The sequence below is a fragment of the Nomascus leucogenys genome, chromosome 18, assembly GCF_006542625.1.
Source record: "Nomascus leucogenys isolate Asia chromosome 18, Asia_NLE_v1, whole genome shotgun sequence".
NCBI lineage: Eukaryota > Metazoa > Chordata > Mammalia > Primates > Hylobatidae > Nomascus > Nomascus leucogenys.
In genome coordinates, this window is record NC_044398.1 from 88,395,470 (window position 1) to 88,410,078 (window position 14,609).

The window sequence follows — 14,609 nt, forward strand, 5'->3', positions numbered from 1 at the left end:
TATTTTTTCATTTAGATTGTAAATGCTTCTCTATCTTCTCCTTCATGTACTTCCTTTCTCTGTTCTAAACTGAATTTTATTTTATTTTTTTGAGACAGAGTCTCACTGTGTTGCCCAGGCTAGAGTGCAGTAGCACAATCTCACCTCACTGCAATCTCTGTCTCCTGGGTTCAAGTGTTTCTCCTGCCACAACCTCCTGAATTGCTGGGATTACAGGTGCGTGCCACCACATCTGGCTAATTTCTTGTAATTTTAGTAGAGACAGGGTTTCACTATGTTGGCCAGGCTGGTCTTGAACTCCTGACCTCAGGTGATCCGCCTGCCTCAGCCTCCCAAATCGCTGGGATTACAGGCCTGAGCCACTGTGCCTGGCCTGAATTTTTAAATAACACATTTAAGCCAGGTGTGGTGGCACATGCCTATACTCCCCCTACTCAGGAGACAAGCAAGATGTTGGCTTAAGCCCAGAAGTTCAATACCAACCTGGTAACATAGCAAGACCCCATCTCAATAAATAAATAAAAATAATTGTACTGACATTGTAAGATTGTTGTAAAAATTAAACAGGAAAATTCATAAAATGTCACACTTAAATATCTACCTTATAGGCAGCAGAGCAACTACCACTTGCTGCTCCATTTATCTCATTCAGCATCATACTTGAAATCTAAGACAGTGCAATAAGGCAAAAAAAAACCTGACATACAGATTAGAAAGGAAGAAGTAAAACTTTATTTGCAGGCATGATTGTATAGATAGAAAACTAAAGAAAAGCTACTGGAACTAATGATCAAATCTAAACCATTTTCTGGATTTTTATATACTAGCAAAGGAGAATTGGAAATTGAATTTTAAATGTCATTTATAATAGGATCAAAAAACATGAAAAATTTATGGATAAATTTAAAAAAATATATGCAAGATCCATACATTGAAAACTAAGAATGTTACTGAGAGAAATTCAAGAAGACCCAAGAACGATACGCCATACACATGGGTTGGAAGACTAAGTATTAAGTCATTTCTTCCCAAACTAATCTATAGATTCAACTCAATCCCTCTTAAAATCTCAACAGGCTACAATTTCTTATAGAAATTGATGAGCTAATTCTAAAGTTTATATAGAAATACAAGGGATCTAGGAATAGCCCAAAGAATTTTGAAAAAGAACAAAATTGGAAGACTTATCTTGTCATACTTCAAGACTTCTGTAAAGCTGCAAGTAGGACTGTGTGAGATTAACCAAAGAAAACAGAGAATTCAGAAATAGACTCATGTGAAGTATATGGTCACTTCAGGTTTTTACAGATACTCAGGTAATTAAAGGGAGAAACGACAATCTTTTTCCATCAGTGGTCTTAGAGCATGGATATCCATATGGAAAAAAACTGAATCTTAACCCTTATCTTATTCTCTCTATATATAAATCTTAACTATAAATGGTTCATCAACCTAAGCGTAGATCTAAGACAATAAAATGTCTCAAAGAAAATACAGGAGATCTTTGTGACCTTAGGTTGCATTTCTTAGGATATAAAATATGTGAACCATAAATTGTACTTTATCAAAAATTAAAAGCATTAGCTGTTTGAAAGCCCCTACTAAGAAGATGAAAGGCAAGTTACAGACTGGGAGAAATATTTGCAAAACATTTTTTTCTTTTCTTTTTTTATTTTTTGTCTTTTTTTATTTTTATTTTTTTGAGATGGAGTTTTGCTCTGCTGCCAGGCTGGAGTGCAGTGGTGCGACCTTGGTTCACTGCAACCTCCGCTTCCCAGGTTCAAGCAATTCGCCTGCCTCAGCCTCCCGAGTAGCTGGGATTACAGGCGCACACCACCATGCCCAGCTAATTTTTGTATTTTTGGTAGAGACGGGATTTTGCCATGTTGGCCAGGCTGGTCTCAGACTCCTGACCTCAGGTGGTCCACCTGCCTTGGCCTCCCAAAGTGATGGGATTACAGGCATGAGCCACCATACCCAGCCAGCCACTGTCCCAGGCCTGTCTTCTTCTTTTTTTTTTTTTTTGAGACGGTGTCTCGCTCTGTCACCCAGGCTGGAGTGCAGTGGCGCCATCTCGGCTCACTGCAAGCTCCGCCTCCCGGGTTCACACCATTCTCCTGCCTCAGCCTCTCCAAGTAGCTGGGACTACAGGCGCCCGCCACCACGCCTGGCTAATTTTTTTGTATTTTTAGTAGAAATGGGGTTTCACCGTGGTCTTGATCTCCTGACCTCGTGATCCGCCCGCCTCGGCCTCCCAAAGTGCTGGGATTACAAGCGTGAGCCACTGCGCCTGGCCTGCCTGTCTTCTTTTAAAATTTCTTTTTCATTCTTTTCCCCAGAAGCTACAGAACATTTGTTTGACAAAGAACTTGTATCTAAAATATATAAAGAACCGTTACAACTCAGTAAGGAGACGAGCAATACAATTTTTTTTTTTTTTGAGATGGAGTCTCATTCTGTTGCCCAGACTAGAGTGCAGTGGTGCGATCTTGGCTCACTGCATCCTGCACCTCCTGGGTTCCAGTGATTCTTCTGCCTTAGCCTCCCGAGCAGCTGGGATTACAGGCATGCGCCACCACACCTAGCTAGTTTTTTTTGTATTTTTAGTAGAGATGGGGTTTCACCATGTTGGCCAGGCTGGTCTTGAACTCCTGACCTCAGGTGATCTGCCTGCCTTGGCCTCCCAAAGTGCCGGGATTACAGGTGTGAGCCACTGTGCCCAGCCCACAATACAATTTTTTAAATGAACAACAGATTTGAGCAGTTACTTCATCAAAGAAAATGAAAATGTATAGCACTTGAAAAGATGTTTAACATCATTAGTCATTAGTGAAATGCAAATTAAGATCAGTAAGGAGACATTACTACATGTCTGTTAGAATGGAGAAATTACAGGTGGCTCACACTTGTAATCCCCACACTTGGGAAGGCTGAGACGGCAAGATCAATTGCCCTCAGGTGTTCGAGACCAGCCTGGGCAACATGGCAAAACCCCTAGGAAATCTCTACAAAAAATGCTAAACATTAGCCAGGTGTGGTGGTGTGTACCTGTAGTCCCAGCCACTCCAGAGGCTTCGGTGGGAGGTTGGCTTGAGCCCAGGAGAGAGAGGTTGCAGTGAGCCAAGATTGTGCTACCATACCCCAGCCTGGGTGACAGAGTGAGACCCTTTCTTAAAAAAAAAAAATTCTTTAAAATACAATGTCAGGCCGGGCACAGTGACTCAAGCCTGTAATCTGAGTACTTTGGGAGGCCGAGGCGGGTGGATTACGAGGTCAGGAGATCCAGACATCCTGGCTAACACGATGAAACCCCGTTTCCACTAAAAATACAAAAATAGCTGGGTGTGGTGGTGGGCACCTGTAGTCCCAGCTACCTGGGAGGCTGAGGCAGGAGAATGGCATGAACTCGGGAGGTGGTGGTTGCAGTGAGGTGAGATCGCACCACTGCACTCCAGCCTTGGGGACAGAGTGAGACTCTTATCTGTATAAAAAAATAAATAAAATTTGCTGGGCCTGGTGGCAGGCGCCTGTAGTCCCAGCTACTCGGGAGGCTGAGGCAGGGGAATGGCGTGAACTCGGGAGGCAGAGGTTGCAGTGAGGTGAGATTGCACTGCTGCACTCCAGCCTTGGTGACAGAGTGAGACTCCATCTCTATAAAAAATTAAATAAATAAATAAAATTTGCTGGGCGTGGTGGTGGGTGCCTGTAGTCCCAGCTACTCGGGAGGCTGAGGCAGGAGAATGGCATGAACCCAGGAGGCAGAGCTTGCAATGAGCCGAGACTGTGCCATTGCACTTCAGCCTGGGTGACAGAGTGAGACCCTATCTCAAAAAAAAAAAAAAAAAGAAGGCAAAAAACTACAGTGACAGAAGCAGATCAGGATGTTCCAGGGCCAGTGAGAAGTCAGGGGAAGGGTAATTATATTGGGGTTGATGGGATTTGGGAGTTGATGGAAGTATTCTGAATCTTGATTGTGTTGGTGGTTACATGCTCTATATATTTGTCAAAACTCATTGGACTGTATACTTACATGAGTGAGTTTTGTTGCATTTAAGTCATACTACAATAGGCCGGGTATGGCAGCTCGTGCTTGTAGTCCTAGCACTTTGGGAGGCTGAGGCAGGTAGATCACAAGGTCAGGAGTTCAAGACCAGCCTGCCCAATATGGTGAAACCCCATCTCTACTAAAAATACAGAAATTAGCCAGGTGTGGTGGTGTGCACCTGTAGTCCCAGCTACTTGGGAGGCGGAGGCAGGATAATTGCTTGAGCCTGGGAGGCGGAGTTTGCAGTGAGCCAAAATCGCACCACTGCACTCTAGCCTGGGCGACAGAGAGGGACTCTGTCTCAAAAAAAAAAAAAAAAAAGCTTCCTTCCTTCCTTCCTTCCTTCCTTCCTTCCTTCCTTCCTTCCTTCCTTCCTTCCCTCCCTCCCTCCCTCCCTCCCTCCCTCCTTCCTTCCTTCCTTCCTTCCTCTCTTTCTTTGTCTTTCTTTTCTTCCCTCTGTTGCCCAGGCTGCAGTGTACTCGTCTCGCTGCAGACTTCCTGCCTCGGGCTCCCGTGATTCTCCTGCCTCGGCCTGCAGCCTGCCTGGGATAGCGGGCGCGCGCCACCACCCCTCCGTGGTTTTTCTCCTTTGGCTGGAGGCGCGGTTTCGCCATGTTGGCCAGGCTGGTTTCCAGCTCCTGACCTTCAGTGGTCTGCCTGCCTCGGCCTCCCGAGGTGCTGGGACTGCAGACGCGGTCTCCCTCACTCGGTGTTGCCCGGGCTGGAGTGCAGTGGCGTGATCTTGGCTCGCTACAGCCTCCGCCTCCCAGCCGTCTGCCTTGGCCTCCCAGGGTGCTGGGATTGCAGCCTCTGCCTGGCCGCCACCCCATCAGGGAGGTGGGGAGCGTCTCTGCCTGGCCGCCCATCGTCTGGGATGTGAGGGGCGTCTCTGCCCGGCCACCACCCCGTCTAGGAAGTGAGGAGTGTCTCTGCCTGGCCGCCCATCGTCTGGGATGTGGGGAGCGCCTCTGCCTGGCCGCCGCCCCGTCTGCGAGGTGAGGAGCGCCTCTGCCCGGCCACCCCGTCTGGGAAGAGGTGAGGGGTGTCTCTGCCCGGCCGCCCCGTCTGGGAAGTGAGGAGCGCCTCTGCCCAGCCGCCCCGTCTGGGAAGTGAGGAGCGCCTCTGCCTGGCCGTCCCTTCTGGGAAGTGAGGAGCGCCTCTGCCCAGCCTACCCGTCTGGGAAGTGAGGAGCGCCTCTGCCCGGCCGCCCTGTCTGGGAAGAAATGAGGAGCGCCTCTGCCCGGCCGCCCCATCTGGGATGTGAGGAGCGCCTCTGCCCGGCCGACCTGCCTGGGAAGTGAGGAGCGCCTCTGCCCGGCCGTCCCGTCTGGGAAGTGAGGAGCGCCTCTGCCCAGCCTACCCGTCTGGGAAGTGAGGAGCGCCTCTGCCCGGCCGCCCTGTCTGGGAAGAAATGAGGAGCGCCTCTGCCCGGCCGCCCCATCTGGGATGTGAGGAGCGCCTCTGCCCGGCCGACCCGCCTGGGAAGTGAGGAGCGCCTCTGCCCGGCCGCCCCGTCTGGGAAGAAGTGAGGAGCGCCTCTGCCCGGCCACTCCGTCTGGGAAGAAGTGAGGAGTGCCTTGCCCGGCCGCCCCGTCTGGGAAGTGGGGAGCACCTCTGCCCGGCCGCCCCGTCTGGGATGTGCGAGCGCCTCTGCCCGGCCGCCCCGTCTGGGAGGAAGTGAGGAGCGTCTCTGCCCGGCCGCCCCGTCTGGGAAGAAGTGAGGGGCACCTCTGCCCGGCTGCCCGGTCTGGGAAGAAGTGAGGGGCTCCTCTGCCCGGCCGCCCCGTCTGGGAAGAAGTGAGGGGCACCTCTGCCTGGCCGCCCCGCCTGGGAAGAAGTGAGGGGCACCTCTGCCCGGCCGCCCCGTCTGGGAAGAAGTGAGGGGCGTCTCTGCCCGGCCGCCCCGTCTGGGAAGTGAGAAGCGCCTCTGCCCGGCCACCCCATCTGGGAAGAAGTGAGGAGCGTCTCTGCCCGGCCGCCCCGTCTGGGAAGTGAGGAGCGCCTCTGCCCGGCCGCCCGGTCCGGGAAGTGAGGAGCGCCTCTGCCTGGCTGCTCCGTCTGGGAAGTGAGGAGCGCCTCTGCCCGGCCGCCTCCCCATCTAGGAAGTGAGGAACGCCTCTGCCCAGCCGCCCCGTCTGGAAAGTGAGGAGCCCCTCTGCCCGGCCGCCCCATCTGGGATGTGGGGAGCACCTCTGCCCAGCCGCCCCGTCTGTGAGGTCTACCACGGAGGCCAGACCCCATGTGGGGGCTTGACATGGTGGCTTACGCCTGTGGTCCTAGCACTCTGGGAGGCCGAGGTGGGTCGATCACTTGAGGCTAGGAGTTCGACACCAGCCTGGCCAACATGGCGAAACATATGAAAAATACAACAGACAAACCAACCAACCAACCAACCCAGTGACAACAAAACAGGTCTACCCTGGAGTCATACTCTAATTTTTTCTATTTTCTTCCCTTTCTGATCTTTTATCCCACTTTCTTTTTCTTCTTCTTCCTTCTCCTTCTTCTTTGTCAAATAGAGGATTGAGTTATCATTGATCCATACAAAGTCCCTCTCTCATTTATTTTCTTTAATTCCCACCCCCCATTTCTATACCCCGTCTTCCCATGTGCAACCTTCCTAATATGTTTGATATGCATCTTTTTGTTTGTATGTATTTTTAGAAAATGTTAATTGCTTTGTGTGCAAAAAAATTAATTAAAAAAAATCATACTACAATAAAACTGCTTATTTAGGCCTGATGCGGTGGCTCATGCCTGTAATCCCAGCACTTTGAGAGGCCAAGGCGGGAAGATCACCTGAGGTCAGGAGTTTGAGACCAGCCTGGCCAAAATGGCGAAACCCTTTTTCTACTAAAAATACAAAAATTAGCCGGTTGTGGTGGCAGGCGCCTGTAATCCCAGCTACTTAGGAGGCTGAGGCAGGAGAATAGCTTGAACCCAGGAGGCTAAGACTGCAGTGAGCCGAGATTGCGCCACTGCACTCCAGCCTGGGCAACAGGGCTAGACTCTGTCTCAAAAAAAAAAAAAAAAAAGACAAAATAGAAAAACCACATAAATATTCACTTTGCCAACAGGAAAACCATCACTTCCTGCTTTATTGTTTAAAAACACAAATTCACCCATATTCAATCACATGATAAATTGGAGGGGCTGCAGTTTGCATGTGACTGAGTGACTTGCCAGTGTGATTATGTTGCAGATGTCAGAAGACACATGTCAAGGGTTAGTCACCAGACGTTGCCAAGAAATATGAAAAGAGAATCTGAATGCGGTCCAGGCACTAACACAGCAGTACGCTTTTATTTTGCTGGAAGAGCCTGTGGCACAGCCCATGCATTGACATTTGATCTTGTTTCAGCTAAACTAAATGTGTCTGTTAAGATTTTTTTTTTTTAATTTGAGGTAGATTTAGGTATGAGGGGAAAAAGTTTTCAGCCCTTTTCCTGGCATAGACCTTACAAAAGAACTACTTTCTTTAGCTGTGTTTGTTGAGGCCATTGGTGAGGGTTTGAAATCTTATTAGTTGGCTTGCTGCTAACTGGACATTTAGGACGGTTGGGGGAATGCCTGACTCCACGTTTTAACTAAGCTCTCTCTGAAAAGGGATCTCCCCAGCAAAATCTGTAGTGCAATCAATGACCAAGGGAGCGGCTGAAAGTGCTTAATATGCTTACGCTGGCTTCAGAATGCATGTTCTGTATTACAAAGAACCTGGGTGGAAAAAAAACAAATTCGTCTATATGTTTTGTTTGTTTGTTTTTTGAGATGGAGTCTCACTCTGTCACCCAGGCTGGAGTGCAGTGGCACGATCTCAGCTCACTACAAGCTGTGCCTCCCGGGTTCACGCCATTCTCCCGCATCAGCCTCCCAAGTAGCTGGGACTATAGGCGCCTGCCACTACACCCGGCTAATTTTGTTTTCGTATTTTTAGTAGAGACGGGATTTTACCGTGTTAGCCAGGATGGTCTTCATCTCCTAACCTCGTGATCCACCCACCTGGGCCTCCCAGAGTGCTGGGATTACAGCTGTGAGCCACTGTACCCAGCCCACCTATATGATTTTTATAAAGGGCATATCTAAATCAAAATAATCCAGGAAGTGACAATAAAATAAAAAGGTGGAAAAGTTTATCTTGGACAAATGCTGACAAAATGAAAGTACCATAGCAATATTAGTGTGGGATAAAATAGACTTCATATTGATGAAGGATGTAATCTCCTAAAAGAAATAACAGTTATACTTGCCGGGCACGGTGGCTCATGCTTATAATCCCAGCACTTTGGAAGGCTGAGGCAGATGGATCACGAGGTCAGGAGTTTGAGACCAGCCTGGCCAACATAGTGAAACCCTGTCTCTACTAAAAATACAAAAAAATTAGCCGGGCGTGGTGGCGGGCGCCTGTAATCCCAGCTACTTGGGAGGCTGAGGCGAGGAGAATTGCTTGAACCTGGGAGGTGGAGGTTGCAGAGTTGAGATCATACCACTGCACTCCAGCCTGGGCGACAGTGTGAGACTCCTCTCAAAAAAAAAAAAAAAAAAAAACAGTTATAAATGCTTGTGAACATAACTTTAAAATATATAAAGGAAAGCTAAAGGAAAAGTCTGATATAACACAAGTATATATTGACAAACCACAATCTTGGTGGGAGATTTGAATATATTTCTCATGAGTCAGCAGATCAAGTAGATAGAAAATAAGTATATAAAATATTTCAATGACACAATTAGATACATGTAATAGAGTTTACATACTCTTCAAAGCTTGTAATAAATCAACTCACAAACACTGATTTTAAGTCCTTCCACAAGAAAATAAAATAGGGATATAATAAGTCACTTCCCTCCTAGGGCGATAATGTGTATAAAAGTGCTTAAGGTATAAAGCCTTAGAAAACATTTGTTCCTTTTAATGCCCTGATTTATTTTATCCTAGGAACTGCAGCAGTAGGACACACAGACAAGATTGGGAGATTGAAAGAACTCTGTGAGCAGTATGGCATATGGCTTCATGTGGAGGGGTAAGCTGGGGGTGAGGCTAGTGGCTCCATTCGGGCCTGCACAGATTCCTCATGAGAACTGGACATCCAGGCTCTCACTTTGGTGACATTTATCGCGACGGGCTCTTTGGGTCACAGATCACAAAATAACCCAAATTGGCTTAAGCCCAAAGAGATCTTACTCTGGCTCACATAACTACAAAGAGCAGTGTTAGGACTGCCTCAGGCATGACATCAACCAGGATTCAGTGTCTTACTCCCACCTCTGCTCCCTCAGTCACAGGCACTGGGCTTGGTTTCCTCTATCTATGGACAGATCTTCCTGTTACAGTGCAAAGTAGCTGCAGAAACTCCAGCCTTCTTTCCAGCTTCGTGGTCATCTGGAAGTCCTAACAGAAGTCTCATATTGAACCAGCCACTGTGGCCAGGGAGAAGTAATCCTCTGATAGTTCAGGTTCTTTGCCCTCCTCTGGAGCAGGTAGTGGTGTCTCCTCCCCACAAAGCTCATGTTGTGCTGGAGGAACTGGGGGTGGTGCCCCAGAAGGCTGTTGGAGGGCCACTAAGAGAAGCAGGGGGGACGGACATGGGCAGCCAGAGTAGCCCATATCCACCACATCATACAGGGAGTTTTCTTTTTGATCCCTAAGTAAAGAATGATAACTGGAAAATAAGATCCATGAAAGAGAATAATACTCCCATTATATTAAATGAGTGGGGATAGTTCCTGAGACACATTTTTATTAAAGTGCATTTTCAGGATTTTCCTTCATTTGTATAAAGCACCTCTTCTGTTGCTGTTATAAAAGCTAATAACACATGAAAAATATACTTAAGTGTCAACTTGCAACAGCACAGCCTTGATTTTTTTAAGTACATAGTGAGTGAGAAACATTAAATAATTAGTTCTTAGACTGGTGTTTTTTCTTCCAGTGTGAATCTGGCAACATTGGCTCTGGGTTATGTCTCCTCATCAGTGCTGGTATGTTGTTGATTTACTGAATATTGGTGTTTTTAAGAAGGAATTTAAAATCACTCAATCCCTCATGGCTCTTCACAGTTTTTATGAATGGAGGAGGGTGTTAGGTTTGTGTATTCTGATAATCTAACAAAGAGTTGTTCTTGTTTTGGTAGGCTGCAACCAAATGTGATAGCATGACGATGACTCCTGGTCCGTGGCTGGGTTTGCCAGCTGTTCCTGCGGTGACTCTGTATAAACATGATGACCCTGCCTTGGTAAGTTTCCCCTCACTGGGGAAGGAGTGGGTGTGGCTAATACACATTATTGGCTTTGGGGGCCAAATCCAGAAAAATACAGGAAAAAGTGAAAAATACCCATAATTTCACTTCTATTTCATTTTTTTAAAGAGAAACATGTAAGGTGAGACTTTTTTTTAATGACATTTTATGATTGCATAATATTCTGTCAAAATTTAATTATTCTCCATTTATGAACTTACAGGATGTTTTCAGATTTTTGTTACTGAAATAATGAAGCAGTGAACGTCTTTCTGTGTTTCTAATTATTTCCTTAGAATAGGTTCCCAGATGTGGAATGACTGAGTGGGGGAGTTTTAAGCCTCCTGATCCACATTGTCCGATAGGTTGTAACTTTTTTTTTTTTTTTTTGATATGGAGTCTCGCTCTGTCACCTAGGCTGGAGTGCAGTGGTGAGATGATCTTGGCTCACTGCAACCTCCACCTCCTGGGTTCAAGTGATTCTCTAGCCTCAGCCTCCCAAGTAGCTGGGATTACAGGCATGCGCCACCATGCCCGGCTTATTTTGTATTTTTAGTAGAGATAGGATTTCACCATGTTGGTCAGGATGGTCTTGAACTCCTGATCGCAGGTGATCTGCCTGCCTCGGCCTCCCAAAGTGCTGGGATTACAGGCATGAGCAATCGCACCTGGCCACATTTTTTTTTTTAATCGTAGTTGTGGGCCAGGCGTGGTGGCTCATGCCTGTAATCCCAGCACTTTGGAAGGCCGAGGCAGGCAGATCGCTTGAGCCTGGGAGTTTGAGATCAGCCTGGGCAACATGGTGAAACCCTATCTCTATAAAAAACTGAACAAAGAATTAGCTAGGCATGGTGGTATAAGCCTGTAGTCCCAGCTACTCATGAGGCTAACGTGGGAGGGCTGATTGAGCCCTGGAGATCAAGGCTGCAGTGAGCTATGATCACACCACTGCACTCCAGCCTGGGTGACAGAATGAAAACGAAACCTGTCACAAAAAACAAAAAAATAGGGTGGTTCTTGATAATATAGGTCAGCGTGCAAAATAAGGTTTAAGTGATTTCTGCTAAAACACTGCTGTCTTGCTCAGCTAATAATGGCCAGGTGTTTGAGGATGCTCAGAGCTACCTTCAAAGTGGGGAGTCTCCTAGGTTCTGGGATGTGACCCATCTGGGTTTTCCACTGGCTTTTCCTGGCTTTGCCACTCCTGAGCTGTGAACCCTTGGACAAACTGAGGTCTCTGAGTGAAGTTACTGAGAATACTTAGCTCACAGAGTTGTTGGAAGATCACATGGATAATGCAAGCCTAGTGACTAGTATGGCATCTAGCCCACACTAAGTGGGTAGCAAATGGTAGCTGGTTAGTTGTATTATGAGATTGCAATGGCTTTGATTAATAAACCTCTTTTGGCTTTTTTAGACTTTAATTGCTGGTCTTACATCAAATAAGCCCGCAGACAAACTCCGTGCCCTGCCTCTGTGGTTGTCTTTACAATACTTGGGACTTGATGGGATTGTGGAGAGGATCAAGCATGCCTGTCAACTGGTGAGTAGAAGCCTGACATTTAAATGAAAGACTCCTTGGCCACAGCACAGACAGAAAAGCATCTCATTTCTGTACCTTCCATCCAGAGTGTTGTTGTCTGGATTGACTGTCTCGTGAGCCAGTGACTAATCGCCCTGCATGTAAATATTTCTTGTTCAAAGTTCTGGGAGAAAGTGCTGGGTTGTCTGTCCCAGCATTTGTGTGCAGATGAAATCAGATGAAAAGGAACACCATTGTCAGCATGGGATCAGAAAAGAAGTCACAGATGACTTCCAAGGGGTGGAGAAGGGTACAAAAGGTGGAGGGGTGGGGAGTGAGTGTTCCCCTTGATTGACTGACTGCGGTGAGGGAATAGGAAGGTTACAGGGTGGTTATGGAGGGCATGAATGTTTTAAAAACCAGCTGGCTTGGGTTGCCAAATTGCAGGGCTGTTGGGGACAATTCTAATTCTCTCTCCATTTTAGGTGTGTTCTAATTGTGAAAAATACATAATTATGCTATATTTCAGTGTTTTAGAGCATTCAGGCTTCTATAACAAAATACCTTAGAGTGGGTAATTTATAAACAGCAGACATTTATTACTTACAGTTCTGGACATGAGAAGTCTCAGATCAAGGTGCCAGGAGATTCCGTGTCTGGTGAGGGCCCGTTCCTCATAGATAGTGCCTTGCATGTGGCCTCACATGGCAGAAGGAGTGAACACACTCCCTTGAGCCCCTTTCAGAAGTCACTAATCCTGTTCTTGAGGGTTCCATCCTCATGCCCTAATCACCTCCCAAAGGCCTCAACTCATTTGGGATTAGGTTTCAACATAGGAATTTTGTGGGGACGTAAATATTCAGATCACAGCATTTAGAAAGCAAAAAAACAGGCTGGGCACAGTGGCTCACGCCTGTAATTCCAGCACTTTGGGAGGCTGAAGCGGGCGGATCACGAGGTCGTGAGATCGAGACCATCCTGGCTAACGCGGTGAAACCCCATCTCTACTAAAAAAAAACAAACAATTAGCTGGGCATGGTGGCGGGCGCCTGTAGTCCCAGCTGCTCAGGAGACTGAGGCCGGAGAATGGTGTGAACCCGGGAGGCGGAGCTTGCAGTGAGCCGAAGCTTGCAGTGAGCCGAGATCACACCACTGCACTCCAGCCTGGGTGACAGAGTGAGGCTCTGTCTCAAAAAAATAAAAAGGCCAAAAAACAAGGTCATATTTACTCAGGGTTAGAGCTGAGCCCTACCTAAGCTCAGAAGTGCGTCACCTCCATTTTCTTACCTGTGAAATATAAATTATATGACAAGGATTGCCAGGATGGCTCGAGGAACGAATACAGGTAGAGCTCTTGCAGTAGTGTCTGTTCATATAATAAGTTATGCATGTGGGTTGAAATCTTTGTTTTAAATATATTCTTGGGAAGTTGGCACTTCCTCAAGTATCATCTCTATATTTAAGAAACATAGGTGGCCAGGTGCGGTGGCTCACGCCTGTAATCCCAGCAATTTGGGAGGCTGAGGTGGGCAGATCATGAGGTCAGGAGATCAAGATCATCCTGGCTAACACGGTGAAACCCTGTCTCTAATAAAAATACAAAAATTAGCTGGGCATGGTGATGGGTGCCTGTAGTCCCAGCTACTTGGGAGGCTGAGGCAGGAGAATGGCGTGAACCCAGAAGGCGGAGCTTGCAGTGAGCCGAGATCGTGCCACTGCACTCCAGCCTGGGCGACAGAGTGAAACTCAGTCTCTTTAAAAAAAAAAAAAAAAAAAAAAGAAAGAAAAATAGGCCGGGCATGGTGGCTCATGCCTGTAATCCCAGCACTTTGGGAGCCCGAGGCGGGCGGATCACCTGAGGTCAGGAGTTTGAGACCGGCCTGGCCAACATGGTGAGATCCCGTCTCTACTAAATATACAAAAATTAGCGTGGCATGGTGGCAGGCACCTGTAGTCCCAGCTACTCAGGAGGCTGAGGCAGGGAGAATTGCTTGAACTTGGGAGGCAGAGGTTGCAGTAAGCCAAGATCGTGCCACTGCACTACAGCCTGGGTGACTCCATCTAAAAAACAACACACACACACACAAGAAAAGTATTTTCATAGTGCTCTAGCAGTAGTCCCTTCGTTCATCATATGTTAGGATAGTTCAATAGTTTTAAGATTTATGCTCTGGGCTGGGTGCAGTGGCTCATGCCTATAATCCCAGCACTTTGGGAGGCCAAGGCAGGTGGATCACTTAAACCCCAGAGTTCGACACCAGCCTGGGCAATGTGGTGAGACCCTGTCTCTACAAAAAATACAAAAATTAGCCGGGTGTAGTGGCGCACACCTATGATCCCAGCTACTCAGGAGGCTGAGGTGGGAAGATCACTTGAGCCCAGGAGGTCAAGGTTGCAGTGAGCCCAAATAGCACTACTGCACTACTCCACTGCAGCCTGGGCAACAGAGTAGGACTCTGTCTCAAAAAAGAATTGATGCTCATTATGTTTACAAAAGCACTGCATTTTTTGAAAAGTGTCTCGCTCTGCTATTAGCTCACTTCTTGAGATGTGGTTCTTAGAAAAGAGAAGCCTTAGTAACTTAGAGATGGTTTGGGCACTCAGGAGATTTTTTCAATTTCCTTTGGCTATGGAGTGCAGGAAAATGATGCCATTAACTACGAGACCCTTGAGGTCAGCACAGCTCTGGCATCTTCCTGCAGGCAGAACCGTATACTCCTGAGGATTTGAATGCTGTCCTGTTGCTGACTCACAGGCTAAATGCATGTGTTAAACTGCATGGACATTTAGCAGACATGGTGATATG

The 14,609-nt window shown here is 47.3% G+C and overlaps 1 protein-coding gene across 3 annotated transcripts in view; it reads left to right on the forward strand.

Annotated features, from left to right (window-relative positions):
• Positions 1 to 14,609, forward strand: part of PDXDC1 (pyridoxal dependent decarboxylase domain containing 1) — a 65,115-nt gene that overhangs the window by 33,430 nt on the left and 17,076 nt on the right. For all 3 annotated transcript variants that reach the window (XM_030798046.1, XM_003269307.4, XM_030798047.1), the window contains exons 9-12: positions 8,982 to 9,066; positions 9,976 to 10,024; positions 10,177 to 10,278; positions 11,699 to 11,824. In XM_030798046.1, the coding sequence (XP_030653906.1) occupies positions 8,982 to 9,066; positions 9,976 to 10,024; positions 10,177 to 10,278; positions 11,699 to 11,824 (362 nt within the window). The remainder of the gene's footprint in view (positions 1 to 8,981; positions 9,067 to 9,975; positions 10,025 to 10,176; positions 10,279 to 11,698; positions 11,825 to 14,609) is intronic.